Source organism: Numenius arquata, chromosome 10 (assembly GCF_964106895.1).
Source record: "Numenius arquata chromosome 10, bNumArq3.hap1.1, whole genome shotgun sequence".
NCBI lineage: Eukaryota > Metazoa > Chordata > Aves > Charadriiformes > Scolopacidae > Numenius > Numenius arquata.
The window spans coordinates 12,069,520-12,084,029 of record NC_133585.1 but is presented as its reverse complement, the minus strand read 5'-3'; the positions used below and the strand labels follow the sequence as shown (position 1 = coordinate 12,084,029).

Below are 14,510 nucleotides of genomic sequence, written 5' to 3'. Positions count from 1 at the left end.
CTAATATATGTGTGGACATGTGTGTATAATCCTCCCTCTTAGGTTATGTCCATACTGTTACATGGGGATGCTGCCTTTGCAGGACAAGGAGTGGTTTATGAGACGTTTCACCTTAGCGACCTCCCGTCCTACACCACGAATGGCACTATTCATGTTGTGGTCAACAACCAGGTAACAAATAGAGGATTTCCCAATCAGCTTGCCTGCTGAATACTTGGTAGCGTACTTCTTTGTGTTCTTCTTTGTTATTAGCTGGGTACGTTGTCCCCTCTGTTTATTAGAATGGTTAGGATGTTCCTGAAAAAGATCATAGTATCTAGCAACTCTGAGTGGGTATTATTTTATCACCTACATTTATTTAATTCAATTTATAACACTTAATTGGATTAGATTTGCTTTGTTTTGTTTTTAAGGGAGCAAAAAGAAGCTAGCTAGCCAAAATGAAAAAGCTGATACTACTGATCTGTAAATGACTATTACTTTGTTTTGAACGCTTGAGGTTTTAATTTAGAGGGAGGTGCCCACATTTTAAAGGAAGTTTGTGGAAATTTTTAGATTGGCTTCACCACAGACCCCCGCATGGCCCGTTCATCTCCGTATCCTACTGATGTTGCTCGTGTGGTCAATGCTCCCATTTTTCATGTGAATGCTGATGACCCTGAAGCAGTGATGTATGTCTGCAGTGTAGCTGCGGAATGGCGGAACACGTTCAATAAAGATGTGGTGGTTGACTTGGTAAGTCTTGGTTTTTTTTAACTTTTCTTTCTGTGTATTATGTACCAGTCTCTTATTTTTCTGTGGCTTAGATGACCCAGTCAAGAAACATACTTTAATTTTAATCATCTTTAGTTTCTTCATTTAAAAAACCCAAACAACTAACAGCCCCACAAGAATCCATAAATGTTTTTATACCATAAACCTCCTAGAATCCCTGTAAAACTATGAAATTGACATATTTAATTTTAAGTTTTCCTTACCAACAGGATCAATCTTTCCCTTTGTAGGTTTGTTACCGTAGGCGAGGACACAATGAAATGGATGAACCGATGTTCACCCAGCCTCTAATGTACAAGCAGATTCACAAGCAGGTGCCGGTGCTGAAGAAGTATGCTGATAAACTGATTGCAGATGGGACTGTAACACTGCAGGAGTTTGAGGTACACGTCGACAGAGTTAAAGGGAACTTAAGCTGCCAGCAGGAAGACACAGCTGTCACTGTATGCTTAAAAACCTCCTTTCGTTACTGTGATAAGTCTCCACCCTTTGACACCTTCTGATTCAATGTGGTTTGGATTTGCATGTGAAATAGTATTGTTGTAACAAAAGGACTGAAAGTGCTGTGAAGTGATTAATACATATTGCACAAAAAAAAATTTGCTTCAGTTCTGGGATTTGTAAAAGGTGATCAAACGTAAATGTTGGAGATGGAGGCATTTGTCACCTGTTCTTAACCACTAGAGTCTTGATTCAGCAGTAAGACAGTATTCGAATCCTCGTAGGTATAACTGCAGCTTCATATTAATAACCTTGGCAGGCTTGTAGCCAGCAATAATACAATAAAATCTATTTAACCTTTTTATTTTCCTGCAATAATTCAGCAAAGTTCAGAGATCATTTGAAATATTCCAGAAGGATGCAGCATGGAGTCTGGTGCCTGTATTAAGCTGGTTAGGTCTTTACGTTAATCTTTTTGAAAGAGAACGTGTAGAGTGCAGATGCAGCAGAGGACGTTCTGAGAAGGTGTGGCTGACTATGTAGTGACACAGTATCGCAGATCAGCAAAAAGCAGTTTGTGTAGGTGCCTTCTGTTGTCCACAAGAATGATCGCAGCTCATGCAGAACTAGCGATTCTGAATCCATTGTATGAGTGTGCCGGTAGCGTCATGGGCTTTGGTGACTGGAGCCAGGATCCTGGATGGATGTTTTGCTGCACAGACTGAACTCAACATTGCTGTTAATTACTTTAAAGATTATCTAGCTCAGTAACTTGAGCGTGGTTTTGGATTGAAACATAGATATTGTAGAGGCATTCTGCCTATATAGAATATGGCTTTGTATCTGTTGCCATTGATAGATGCAGCCAGCAGATTTGTAGCTCAGCTCTCCTATCCAGACTAGTTTTCTAGGAGGATCTTTTCTAGTCTTTAGTGTCTTCTCTGTCCTGAAGTATGAGAGCTGGATAATGCTGATCTTAGAAGCATGACTGTAAATTGTATTTGGTACTTCAGTTCTGTCTCATTCTAGAGTAATGCTTGCAACTTCAGCTCTTGGTACTCTCCTCTGTAACACCTATCAATAAACTAAATTATTTAGAGTAATGTGGGCAAGCATGTTTCTAGAAGGCAACTTGATCCAAGATAAAATGAAATTGTTTGTTTGCATAATTGTAACTAAGTTTTCTTCTGGAGTTAAAGACCTGTTCTTATCATAGTCAATAGTAGGTGCTGTCTGTAAGATACAAAGGTGGTACATTTATCTGTTCTTAAAAGAAAGTTTTTGTTCTACAGGAAGAAATTGCAAAGTATGATAGAATATGTGAAGAAGCATATACTAGATCTAAGGATAACAAGATTCTACATATCAAGCACTGGCTTGATTCACCTTGGCCTGGTAAAAAGTGTCCTTTCACTTATCCTAGTGTTAATATTATTGTGCTTTTATTTTGAGTCCATATTCTAGGAATCTGAAATGGTTTTTATCAGACAGTGTTCCTTTAAAGTAAAATAGGGGACCTTTGGTTTGCCCCTGTTAATAGTAAATAAAACATGCTGCCAGATCAACTTGAAAGAGGTGCTTTTCTTAAAAAAACATGCAAGTAAGGTGTGACTTTGGAAAAGACGTCTTTTCAGTTTAGCAGAGAAGTGTTTTTCCTCTAACGTTAACTGTCTGTGCCTTCAAGGAGTATGTCTCATGCTCCTTTTTTTTTTTTTTTTTTTTTTTTTGAGGGATTGATGTGCCTTTTATTGGCTGCCTCAGCCCACATAGTTGGACTTCACAGGGAGTGAAAGCAGAAACAAAACACATCATTGTGTGCCTGTGAGGTCAAGTTCTGTTGTCATGTAGACAATCAAAACGATTGTGTCTCCCGGTGGAAGTTGAAGAACTAGGTTTAGGCTGCTGCCTAGAATGTCTTTTAAGAGTTGTTGAGTTTGTAAATAAATTGTAGATAGTGTAGATATCTCTTAATCAGTTCTTGAACGTCTCAGCAAATCTTTTACTTCCAGGATTCTTTAACGTGGATGGAGAACCCAAGAGCATGTCTTGTCCTCCAACTGGCATTTCAGAAGACCTTCTGACTCACATTGGCAATGTAGCAAGTTCAGTGCCAGTCAAAGACTTCAAAATTCATGCAGGTCAGCTGGAGTCTTTGTTTCTCCTAGCGGCTATGTTTCTTGCTCAGATTTTATATTTCTGCACAGGAGTTGCTGTTGGGCCATTGCCCAAAGAGGAAAATGCCTGTGACTTCTATTTTAACTCTTCCACTCTATGCGCAAGGAGAATGTGACGTTAAGGTCCTGCTGCTTGTTCTCACCATAATGTCCTTTCAGTATCATGCCTCTTCTGTTCCCTACCTCATTAAAATAGAATTTCCTCTGAGAGAGGTAAAAGTCGCTTTGTTAAGATTAAGTTAATACCTCCTTTCGGTCTTCAAGTCCTTGCGGAAAATCCTGCCTCCGTGCAGCACGTTTGTGGGACTTACTGGGAAGTAAGGCACCCATCTCAGGAAGCACTATTAATGGTTTTTCTTAATGCTAAAACCAGTGGTAATTTAGGGTCCACTTAAGACACTTTTCTTTAGTTAGACAACTTTCTACTTAGGAATATAACTTGGCCTTTTTAGACCTGGCAACGTTGCTGATATACAATGAGCCTAATTTTAGTACAGCTGAACGGACTCTGTGTGGGCAAATTCAGACACAGTTTTCCTTTAAACTTACCGTTCAGCATTGATGATAGCACAAATCTAGCGTTTTCTCAAAAAATCTTAGCTTTTGGTCTGAAGAGATTCAATTCTGAATTTGGCATGTATTGCAGTAAGGAGTTCAATGTGCCTGTCTCACTGGGGAGCGCCTGGCACTCTGTCAAAATTCTGAGTTAATTCTTTTACTCCCTGATCAGGTTGAAGTCTAGCAGCTCTACAGGGAGCAGTTACATGTTTATTCCACGGGGAAACATGGAGATACTTTGTTTAGGGATTTTTTTTATTTTTTTTTTTTTGTTGCTGACTGGTAGGGAAAGTACTTCGAATCAGAAGAAAGAACTTTTTTTTTTTTTTCCTGGGTAAAATCTCTAGCTAATCTTTCTTCTCCAGAGTCATCCATCAAGGGATAAACTGTGTCTGCTGTAGGTGTTCTCTGTGTTTGTGTTCCTTTGGGACAATTAAACACTGTTACAAGTAATGATGATAGGGCATTCCCAGTTATCAATTGCAAGCTCGTTGAGCAGATACAATTAATGGGCGAACTTTGAAATTCTTCTACACGTTTGTGCACTTTGTTGTGACACTGATAAATTTGAAATACAGTCAGCCAATAAAATTTAATATTAGACATTCTAATTAAAAAGGTAAGACAGTTTTTCTTTAGTAACTTGGTTAACCATTGACACTAAGTAACGCTTGCCAATATATGAGATAGATTTATGGTTCAGAGCAAACTTTGGTCTGCTAGATTCCTTTGCACATTTTAAAAAGCCATGAAAGACAAAATTTGGGGAGAATTGGAAGGGGAAGCACACTTTTGAAATACTTTGTCCTTCCACTAGAACGAAACAGCTTAATATCTCACGGTCTTTCAACAAACAATTGGAAGATTATTTTGTTTTATCAAATGTTTGGTATCTTCTAAAGAGAAAATTTTCAAGATTGATTTTTTTTTTACTTATGTCTTGCGTGGAAACCAGGGGGATTTTTGTAAAAATGGTGAAAGTAACAAAGGGAAATATGGCAAAATAACAAATAGGACAGCTTGGAAGAGGCATCAGTGCAGATATGAAAATAAGATGGTGTCAAGTGGCACTGAATACACTAGGCTTATAGCTTCAAAGCTGGAAGCATCTGTGTGTAGCTCTGAAGTTTTACTACGTTTAAAAGTCACAGTGTTTCAACTTGTGTTTTGGCTTACCAAGTTATAAAATCTCCACTGTAAAAAACAAAAACACAACAACCCAAAATCCCAAAAAACCAACCAGCTTTTGGTTAACAACTGAAAATCTGTTGGCAGCTGCTACAGTTTCCTACTTATATTATATTCATAGTATTGATTAATCTGGCCAGTTTCTCTTTGTAACGTCTCCAGAAGTCCAGTAAGACAAATGCCAAGAAAAAATGTGAGAGAGAGAAGGAAAAATCACAAACCTGATAGCTGATATTTTCAGTGTCTTATAAAATAGCACTTGGTGTTAGAGATGTGAAAATAAATCTTTAAGAGGTAGTATTTCACCATGACTGTTTTTAATTGTCCTCAGTAGTTCCTGACACAACCAATCTTATTTCCTTCTTCTAAAAAAGGGTACGAACATTAAGCAAGCCTTTGCCTGGGAAATAAGTTACTTTATTTTGCTAGCAGTTCCGTTCTAGAAGAACAATTTGTAGACCCTATGATGATTTGTGTTTAACTTAGCCAGTGGGGAAGGAGAATGGCGACTATGATGCGAATCTAAAATCTCTCTGAAGTTGCTCCACTGATTTTTGATCTTTATTCCAATGTAGGACTCTCTCGGATTTTGAGAGCCCGCTTGGAAATGACCAAGAACAGGGTTGTTGACTGGGCCTTAGCAGAATACATGGCTTTTGGCTCCTTTCTGAAAGAAGGGATCCACGTGCGACTAAGCGGACAGGATGTGGAGAGGGGTACTTTTAGGTGAGTACTGAGAAAACTGTTAAATGCTGCCCCATACCTAAAGAAACACCTTAATGTTTTTTTAAACAGTGTGGCCTTCTGCGGGGAAAGTGAAGTTGAGGCTATTCAGCATCAATCTGGATGTTATAGATTCTGGCAGTCAAGAATAGTCAAATCTCCTGTGTCTCTGTAAACAGCATTTCAAAGAATCGTATTTAAGGCAGAACAAATGTTCTTAGATTCTTTCTTCTCTTGCTGAAAAACAAATGATTTTTTTTTTCCTGCTTTTTAACTAAAAATTCAGCTGCAATACAATCTAATTGCTGAGAAGTAAAAGAAGGGTATTTGCTGCTGCAGATCCTGAAGTCTTTTAAATACCATTCCAGTGGTGGCTGCTCGGAACTCGGGTATCCTGCGAACAAACACATTGCCAGTTGGCAAGGCTTTGTTAAGTGAAACAAGATCTTTTGTACTGAGACTTTTAATGACTATGGAGCATGAATGAATGCAGAATCTGATCACTTGGTAAAAATATATACGGTTCTGCTGCCTTACCTGATTCTCCATGGAGTGAAATGTTAATGAAGTATTTAATTGAAGCCTTTGATGCGAAGCCCATTGCTGGGGATGAATGAACTAGCAGCTGCACTGTGCTTCATTGTGAATGCTTGCAGAAAAGAGATAAATCTTGGTGCCTGTCTTCTCTGGTACAGTGCTCTGGTTTTGTGCTGAGCTTCACTTAGTATCCAGTCTTTTGGGCTTTCTTCTTTTTGCTCTCATTCTAATGGCAGTTTAACAAAATCCTTTGGACAAAACCTGAAAACAAACCTGGAAATGGGGAGATTCCACTCCACTCCCCAATCCCCTCCCTGTTTTCTTATCCTCCTTGATTTCAGTACCATGGTCTTGTAAAGTGGTGAGCAGTTCCTGGGAGAGGCACACGTGTTCACTGTTTAGCAGCCTACCCACCTATTTCAGGTGAGTGCTTAGTCATGTCTAGCACACGCCTATAGACTTGGCCTGAGAATACTGATTCTCTGTATTCCCAGTTCTCTCACTAGTGGAAGAGGATTTTCCAGAACTACCATCCAGATATTCTTGATGTTTGTTTAAGATAAAAATAATTGTTGTTCTCACAGCAATATAGGGGAAAAAAAGAAAAAAACGTGTTAAAATGAAAAGCTGCTCAGAGTGAAGACTAGCTGGGGATTCCTGTGCCATCTGGATTTTATTATTCAGTCCTTTAGAAAAGGAGTAAAAAGGCATTCAAATAAATTCTTGTGAAGTTCAGGACTGAAGATGGTACTGCAGAGTTTGATTTACAGTAGCCTGGTTCTGCTTTACTGCTGGGTTTTGAGTTTGCCTGATGGGTAGTGGGATCTAGAAAACACTAGTCTACGGTGTGATTGTGAATTTTTGGTTATGAATGTGATGGAGCTGTTAAACAATAAAGGATAAGATTAAAAAAAATGCCTTGGACCTGAGGAAGTCAGAGAATATTTGACTACCCTGTTACACATTTCTACAGTGTTCTCTTCTGTTTAAGACTTAGCCTGTTATACTGTATTTGGTCTCATTTAATCAGAGGAATGGGTAGAAAATCTAACTTGTGGTACAAGAACAAGTAAGAGATGCTGCAGTTCTCCACAAAGCTGCTGGTGTTTAGCTCTGGTTTGGTTTCTTTGTCATTTAAAATAAAGGTGAGCAACTTCCTTAAGAACTGAAGACACTTGCAAATGCTAGTGCACTTTTATTGGAAAAAAGACATTGCAAATATATAGAAAGTATATGTCATTTTACCTTCTCTCTGTACTGAGAAGACCCATCTTAACTCCAAAAAAAATCCTCGGAGTACATAGTGTCTCAAATCTCTGGGACAAATTGAAGAGGGAGCATCAGCTAGAATTTGGGAAGAACTGAGGATACTGCGTTGACATAACGAAAACAACATGATGGGAGTGCTTTCATTAATTTGGAGATTCTGAAGTGCTGTCTAGAAAATAGTACTTTCTGTCAGTATTCAGTGTGACAGCCTGCTTTCTTCCTATTTCAGTACTCAACGTTATCAATAGACAGAAGCTCGATAAAGCTGCAGATAGAAGGACTGGGCCCTTTCTCATCTTGGAGACACACTAGAGAAGGGAAGGGAAGGGGGAGAGAGAGAGACTTGATTCTGTGCTGGTTTGATGCCAGTAAACCTGACAATTGTGGAACAGCAATATCTGACTTTCATGTCTGTGTGTTTCTGGCTGTCCATCTATGCTCATTGTAATCACTTTTTGCTGGGGAAACACAAAACTTGATTCTCAAGAAGCTTATCTCAAGAAGCCTAGCTAGGCCTTCTGTCTTCAGCTGAATGACAAAAATAAAATCAAAGCGGCAAAAATTATTTCTGCCTATCAGCTGTCTGGTACGTGTATTTTCTCCTGCCTCCCTCCCTCCTTGTGCTGTTCTTTAAAGATATGCTGACTTTTCCTGGCCTTATACTGTTGACTTCTAAATACATTTCAGAGCTCTTTTGCCAGCATTCATTATAGCAAAGGGAAGTACAAAAAGATTCAGCCTTGGGTTCGGTGCTGGCAGCTACACAGCACACAGTAGTTGTTACCGGTATAATAACTGTCCTTATGTTAGCAGTTGTAAAGCTGGACATATTGGTGTGATTCACTCAGTTAGTCTGCTCAGAGAGTTAATGGATTACAGTAATTACTTCAGTCATCTCTGTTTTGCTAGTGTTCCTCGGTGCCCCATTCTAATGCTGATTAATGGTGTTCCAGGGAACTGTAAATGGTGCATCCGAGTGGAAATAGCAGGAAAGAGGATACAACTGCTTCAAGGCTTGGTGCTGAGATTAGATTAAATTTTTGCATAAAAGACAAATAACAGTTGTTTTAAGGAAAAGATTAGTAGGATTTGCCAGGGAGGCAGAGTGAAATGTTTTTAATAAAAATATTTTTTTCCTTTTTTTTCTTTCTTTTTTTTTTTTTTTTTCCCCCTCTTTAATCAGTCTGTTTTATAGTAACAACCTCCCCACCCTTTCCCCTCTCCCCTGGAGTTCTGCTAGTGATGAGGTGTTTTCATTTTTCATGAGTGCCTGAGAACAAGCCTGGATAGTCAGTGGAAGTCCTTACAGTGCAGCAGTTGTATTTAGATGTGCGATGGTATCACCAGGTTTCAGCCGAACCAGGGTGTTGCGTAAAGCAAAGGTAACTGTGGAGTTTGCAGGCTTTCTAGAACACAGCTTTGGTGGTGTATCTTTGAAAACAGCTCCGCTAAAGCCCAAAGTTGTTCTTAGCTAATGAATTTCCTTCAACGCCTATTTGCAGCCATCGTCATCACGTGCTTCATGATCAAGAAGTTGACAAGAGAACGTGTGTTCCCATGAACCACCTCTGGGAGCAGCAGGCCCCCTATACGGTGTGCAACAGCTCCCTCTCCGAATACGGCGTCCTAGGTATGTCTCGGGGTAACTGTCTGACAGAGCTGCTTGTGTTTTAATAGGTCTCAAACAAGGTGTAGCAACTGATGACTGCTAATTAAGCGGAAGTTTTTTCCAATTTTGCTTTAATGTGGTTGAGCCTCCTGGCTACAGAATTTTACTTTGTTACTTGAGTTTGCCAAGCTTAAAAACAAAGAACCAAACAAGAGTCTCCTTCTGCTAGTGGCATTTGAAAACAAACTAACTCTGCCTTTGTTGTATTTTGACATTGTCACATTCATAGCAGTTTTGTACCAGGTGGGAGCTAGAAATTGCAGAACAGGGGCCTAAAATCCAGTCAAAATGCCTAAACTGATTTCCCCCCCAACTCATCCCTTGAAAAAAGTAATTCTACCAGGAGATTAAATCCATTTACCCTGTTCGTTGTAAGATTTGTCCCTTGTCGCCTTCCGATCTTGAAGGGTTTTTAAAAACTCTTTGTAGTATAAACTTCAAGCCAAACTCTTGGGTTTTTTCCTACAGTCTGCTATCATGGGTTTTGTTTTTAACATATATTTTAGTTTTAACATTTTAGCATAAATTAAAAAATAGAGCGGAAAACTTCAATTGGGTGTTTGTTTGTGGTTTTGTTTCTTTTTTTTTGGTTTTTTTTTTTTTTTTTTAATTTTTGAATGTGTTACCTGTGGTTTCCAGCATATGAATTTGCAGATTTCAGTGTGCTTCCAGTACAGAACTTTCTGCACTCTTCAGATGCTGCACCTATTTGTTTAGGCTGCTTAGGACATGCTTGTACTTCAAAACTATAAACTGATAGACTTAAGCAGCTTTTGATGGAAAAGTCACAGAATATGCTAGCATTAGTCTCATTAGTATTCAACAGGAAATTACATAGATGAAGGTGAATTTCAGAGAGTAACGTAGCTATACAAGAAGCAGAGCTCGGCAAGAAAGGGAATGTGGAACAAAGATGTAAACCAGTTATACATGAAACGGGTATCAAAGCTTTCCCTCTCAGGTTCTGGCATCTCTTAAACAAGCATCCCCACACTTTACAATTACGGGATTCAGTTGAAAGTGTCCATCTGCTGTGGTTGATCCCGGCAATGCTGGAACATGCACCTAGTGCTTTTTCAGAAGGGGAGGAACTGTCAACAAAATCGGGGACACTTTGTAATACAGATATAAAAATCCATCCTAGCCTTATTTGAACTGCTATTCTGAATGGTGCTATTTCAAGAAAACAAATTCTTGTTAGCGGTAGTATTAATCATAGTGAATTATATTCTTCATACTGGACAGATGTTTTAGCTTTAGCCGCAGAGAATGGATAACCTCACTCTGACATGATGAGGGTGGCACGAGGAATGTGGAGCACAAAACAAATACATCTAATAATTTATCAAAAATGTTATTGATTCTATGGATAAATAATGAAATATTGTTTCATATCCATTTCAGAGCTAGTGTGAAAGAAAAAGATGAAACACTGTAGTACGTAAAGATGGTAGTTGATAGCTGCTTGCTTTAAAGTTCCAGAAATATTTGATTGTGTCGTCTTTTTTACATATGTCGTGGTTTAACACCAGCCGGCAACTAAACCTCACCCAGCCTCTCGCTCACTCCCTGCGGGTGGGATGGGGGAGAGAATTGGAAGGGTAAGAGTGAGAAAACTCATGGTTTGAGAAAAAGACTGTTCAATAGGTAAAGCAAAAGCTGTGCACGCAAACAAAGCAAAACAAGGAATTCATTCACTGCTTCCCAGTGACAGGTGCTCAGCCTTCCCCAGGGGAGCAGGGCTCCGTCACACATAATGGTTACTTGGGAAGGACAAATGCCATAACTTTGAGTGTCCCCCCCTTCCTTCTTCTCCCCCCAGCTTTACATGCTGAGCACGACATCACATGGCATAGAATATCGCTTTGGCCAGCTGGGGTCAGCTGTCCCGGCTGTGTCTCCTCCCAGCTTCTTGTGCACCCCCAGCCTACTCGCTGGTGGGGTGGGGTGAGGAGCAGAAAAGGCCTTGACTCTGTGCAAGCGCTGCTCAGCAGTAACGAAAACATCCCCATGTTATCAGTGCTGTTTGCAGCACAAATCCAAACCAGCCCCATACCAGCTACTGTGAAGAAAATTAACTCTACTCCAGCCAAAACCAGCACAACATATGCTACGTATTACCTACTGCTAATAATGTTAAAATTAAAATGGTATAAAACTGTATAGTTGGAGCACGGGCTGAAGAGCTAAGATTTTTTAGGTATTTTTGTTAGCTCTCTGGCAGAATTGGTGTCAACAGAAGTTTGTATCTCTCTAAGCTAATATAGTGACATGTAAATGCAAACTCTAAATAGGAGAGTGCAAAAGACGATGTGTATAAACATAAGAGAAATAATTGGCATAGATAAAAAGCAAGAATTTAATTTCAGAGAATGATTTTTTAGTTTGTTTGTTTGTTTCCAGTTTCTGTTGTTTCTTATAGTTTAGTCTGGGGTTTCTTAACCTGAGCCTGTTTACAGCGTTGCTGCAAATTTTATGGGTGAGTCATAGGTTTCTGGGCTCATTTTTTTTACATTCAAATAATATATCCAAATGTGAGGGTGACAAATGTATGGATGTGGTTGAAATCTGATCTTGTTCTGAAAATTACACCTCAGTAGGTCTGGGAAGCCTGGCGTTGGTACGGTTTTAAGAGCAATTCTTATTGCCACAATCCTGTTCTCTAAAAAATTAGCCAAGTAGGCAATCTTTCGTTCTTTCTTGATCTCATCCTGCTCACTGCTGCTCTTCCCTCTTCCCCAGCAGCACAAATGTGAAAAGTTGATTTAATAACTTTCACTGAATACAAGCAATAGGGCAAAATATGGGTTTGTTCATGCGCTGAAAACACGAGCACCATTTCAGTGCAATTTTGCTTCAGCAGATGTGATGGCAGGTTCTTCAGAACTAGCTATTGATATTTTTAATTAAGAACTTTAAATCCCTCGTGTCTGAGATGTTTTCTAACAGTAAAGGGGATTAAATGGATAGAAATAGTTGATGAGTGATGATTTTTTTTTTAACTAAAAATGCCATGTTTCTATGTTGAAGTGATTTTATAATTAAGTTTCTTCTCCCTTGCTAGCTTTTACTAATCAACCTTCTCCAATATGTTTACTCTTGTGGTTTGTATCCATAGAGTGACAGTATTGGGGTAAGCAGCAATGTGTGAACATGTCTCTTCTAGTTAAGCATCTCAATCAAAGAGGAGCTATTAGAATTGTTGCCTCTTTGGCTGGTAATGTCACTGCGGCTCCTTTTTAGTAAGTATGTGAAAGAATAAGTGAACGTTTGTGGTTTAAGGAGTTGATTCTTCAGGAGTAGCAAAACCCCCCAACACTTTATTTTCTCTAACTGCTGTTTCATAGAATCATAGAATGGTTTAAGTTTGAAGGGACCTTAAAGATCGAGTTCCAACCCCCCTGCCAAGGGCAGGGACACCTCCCACTAGAGCAGGTTGCTCAAAGTCCCATCCAGCCTGGTCTTGAACACTTCCAGGGATGGGGAAGCCACAACTGCCCTGGGCAATCTGTTCCAGCCCCTCAGCACCCTCATAAGCCTATTACAAGGTGGGGTGGGAGGGTTGTAAGAGGATATGTATAAAAAAAAAAAAAAAAAAAAGGTAAGAATTTAATTTATGACTGCGTTAACAGGCAGCACCTCAGAAGCATTTTGGGAATTCCCTTAGTTTCTGTGAATTAGAGCTAAGTAAAAATGGATTGAACAGCCCAGCATGATAAAACTACAGATTATTTCTTTGGCAGGTACATAAGCCAAGAGCTGGCATCTGTTCAGAGCTGTGAGCTTTGCACCAGGTTATTGTTCAGCTGGTTAGGAACACCTGGGGTGTAACTGCTCATTAAAATGATACTCTGACAAGACTGATTTCACTTAGAAATAAAACAAAGGCAGTCTTGTTAACTGGTAGTTCAAACAATTGCTTATGTTTTGTATACAGTAAGCTGTGGAGTGTGTGTACTGAGGCATTAAATCAGAGTATTTAACAACCTCTAATTTTGTTTGACATCCTATGTCTACTATTTTTAGCTATATCCAGATTATTACAATTTAGTTGTGCATCTGCTCATCTGGCTATAAATTTTCCCTTTTACTGAAACTGAATGTCTGGGAATATAAGTGATGGCTGTGTGAAGTCATTTAAAGAAGTTTGAGTTTATTTGCTGATCAAGATAGAGGAGAAGAGCAAAAGTAACTTACAGGCACTCCATGTTACCTCTTCAGAATTTTTTAAATACTTGAAAGGATCTCCTGTCTTTCTTTACTGCCCTCCGAATGACTTGTGTAGTGTTGATTCTCCATCCAGAAGGTGTGATTCTCTCTGTCAGGTTCAGTGCTGGCTTTGAGAGGTCTCGGGCTGTAGCATCCCGTACTGGGAACTTCCAGGGAACATCCAGCCAAGATAGATAGACTTGGAACTAGTGTGTGCCAAGTTCAGCAAATTCCTGAACCATGAGACGTGGAGTACACCTTTTTCAAGGGGGAAGTTCATGTTTAAAGCAAAAGATGAAGGGAAGAGGACAGGTATTGATTTAAACTTTTTTTTTTTTTTTTGCAATACACGCCTAGGATTAAATACATAGTCTTAATTTTTAAGGTTAGGAGTAGCAAATACAACTACCTGTCAGAAATTGTGTTAGAAAATAGGACAGACTGTAGTGACCAAGGACCAAGTTCTCAATGGCATCTGCATGGACGTCTGAGAAGGCATCAGTCTTTCCGTTTAACAGAGTCAGCCACCAGATGGGTATTAACTTCACTTTCTCCTGGGCTGTGTTTGGGTTTGTGGAAGGATGCATGTCCCTCCATTAGTCACTGTGCTTAGATTTTCTGTTAAACATAGCACAAATTTGTCTTTGTAACTTTCCTCATTCTGACATTAAATCCCTGCACTGATAAGCCCTCTATAATCATTAGTTAACATTCATGCCTTAAGTCACTTTGAAATCATATTGAATTAAGCCGTAGCTTTACTTACGTTAATTGAAAAACTACAGTTCTTATGACAATCATGAAAAGTGCTGTGGGGAAAAACACAGCATAATATGCTGTGTAAGCTGCCACTTTGCTTGACAACACCTTTTTCCCTGCCAGAGTGACGACAGAACAGTCAGGGAGCACAGCAGGAACTGGACTAATAGAAACAAGCATTTCTGCTATGCCTGTCATCTAGGGACCTT

At 39.3% G+C, this 14,510-nt stretch overlaps 1 protein-coding gene across 5 annotated transcripts in view; it reads left to right on the top strand.

Annotated features, from left to right (window-relative positions):
* OGDHL (oxoglutarate dehydrogenase L) overlaps positions 1 to 14,510 on the top strand; it is a 51,067-nt gene that overhangs the window by 21,250 nt on the left and 15,307 nt on the right. For all 5 annotated transcript variants that reach the window (XM_074154358.1, XM_074154361.1, XM_074154360.1 and 2 more), the window contains 7 exons: positions 43 to 171; positions 556 to 735; positions 1,005 to 1,157; positions 2,508 to 2,610; positions 3,225 to 3,353; positions 5,711 to 5,861; positions 9,167 to 9,294. In XM_074154358.1, coding sequence (XP_074010459.1) covers positions 43 to 171; positions 556 to 735; positions 1,005 to 1,157; positions 2,508 to 2,610; positions 3,225 to 3,353; positions 5,711 to 5,861; positions 9,167 to 9,294 — 973 coding nt within the window. The remainder of the gene's footprint in view (positions 1 to 42; positions 172 to 555; positions 736 to 1,004; positions 1,158 to 2,507; positions 2,611 to 3,224; positions 3,354 to 5,710; positions 5,862 to 9,166; positions 9,295 to 14,510) is intronic.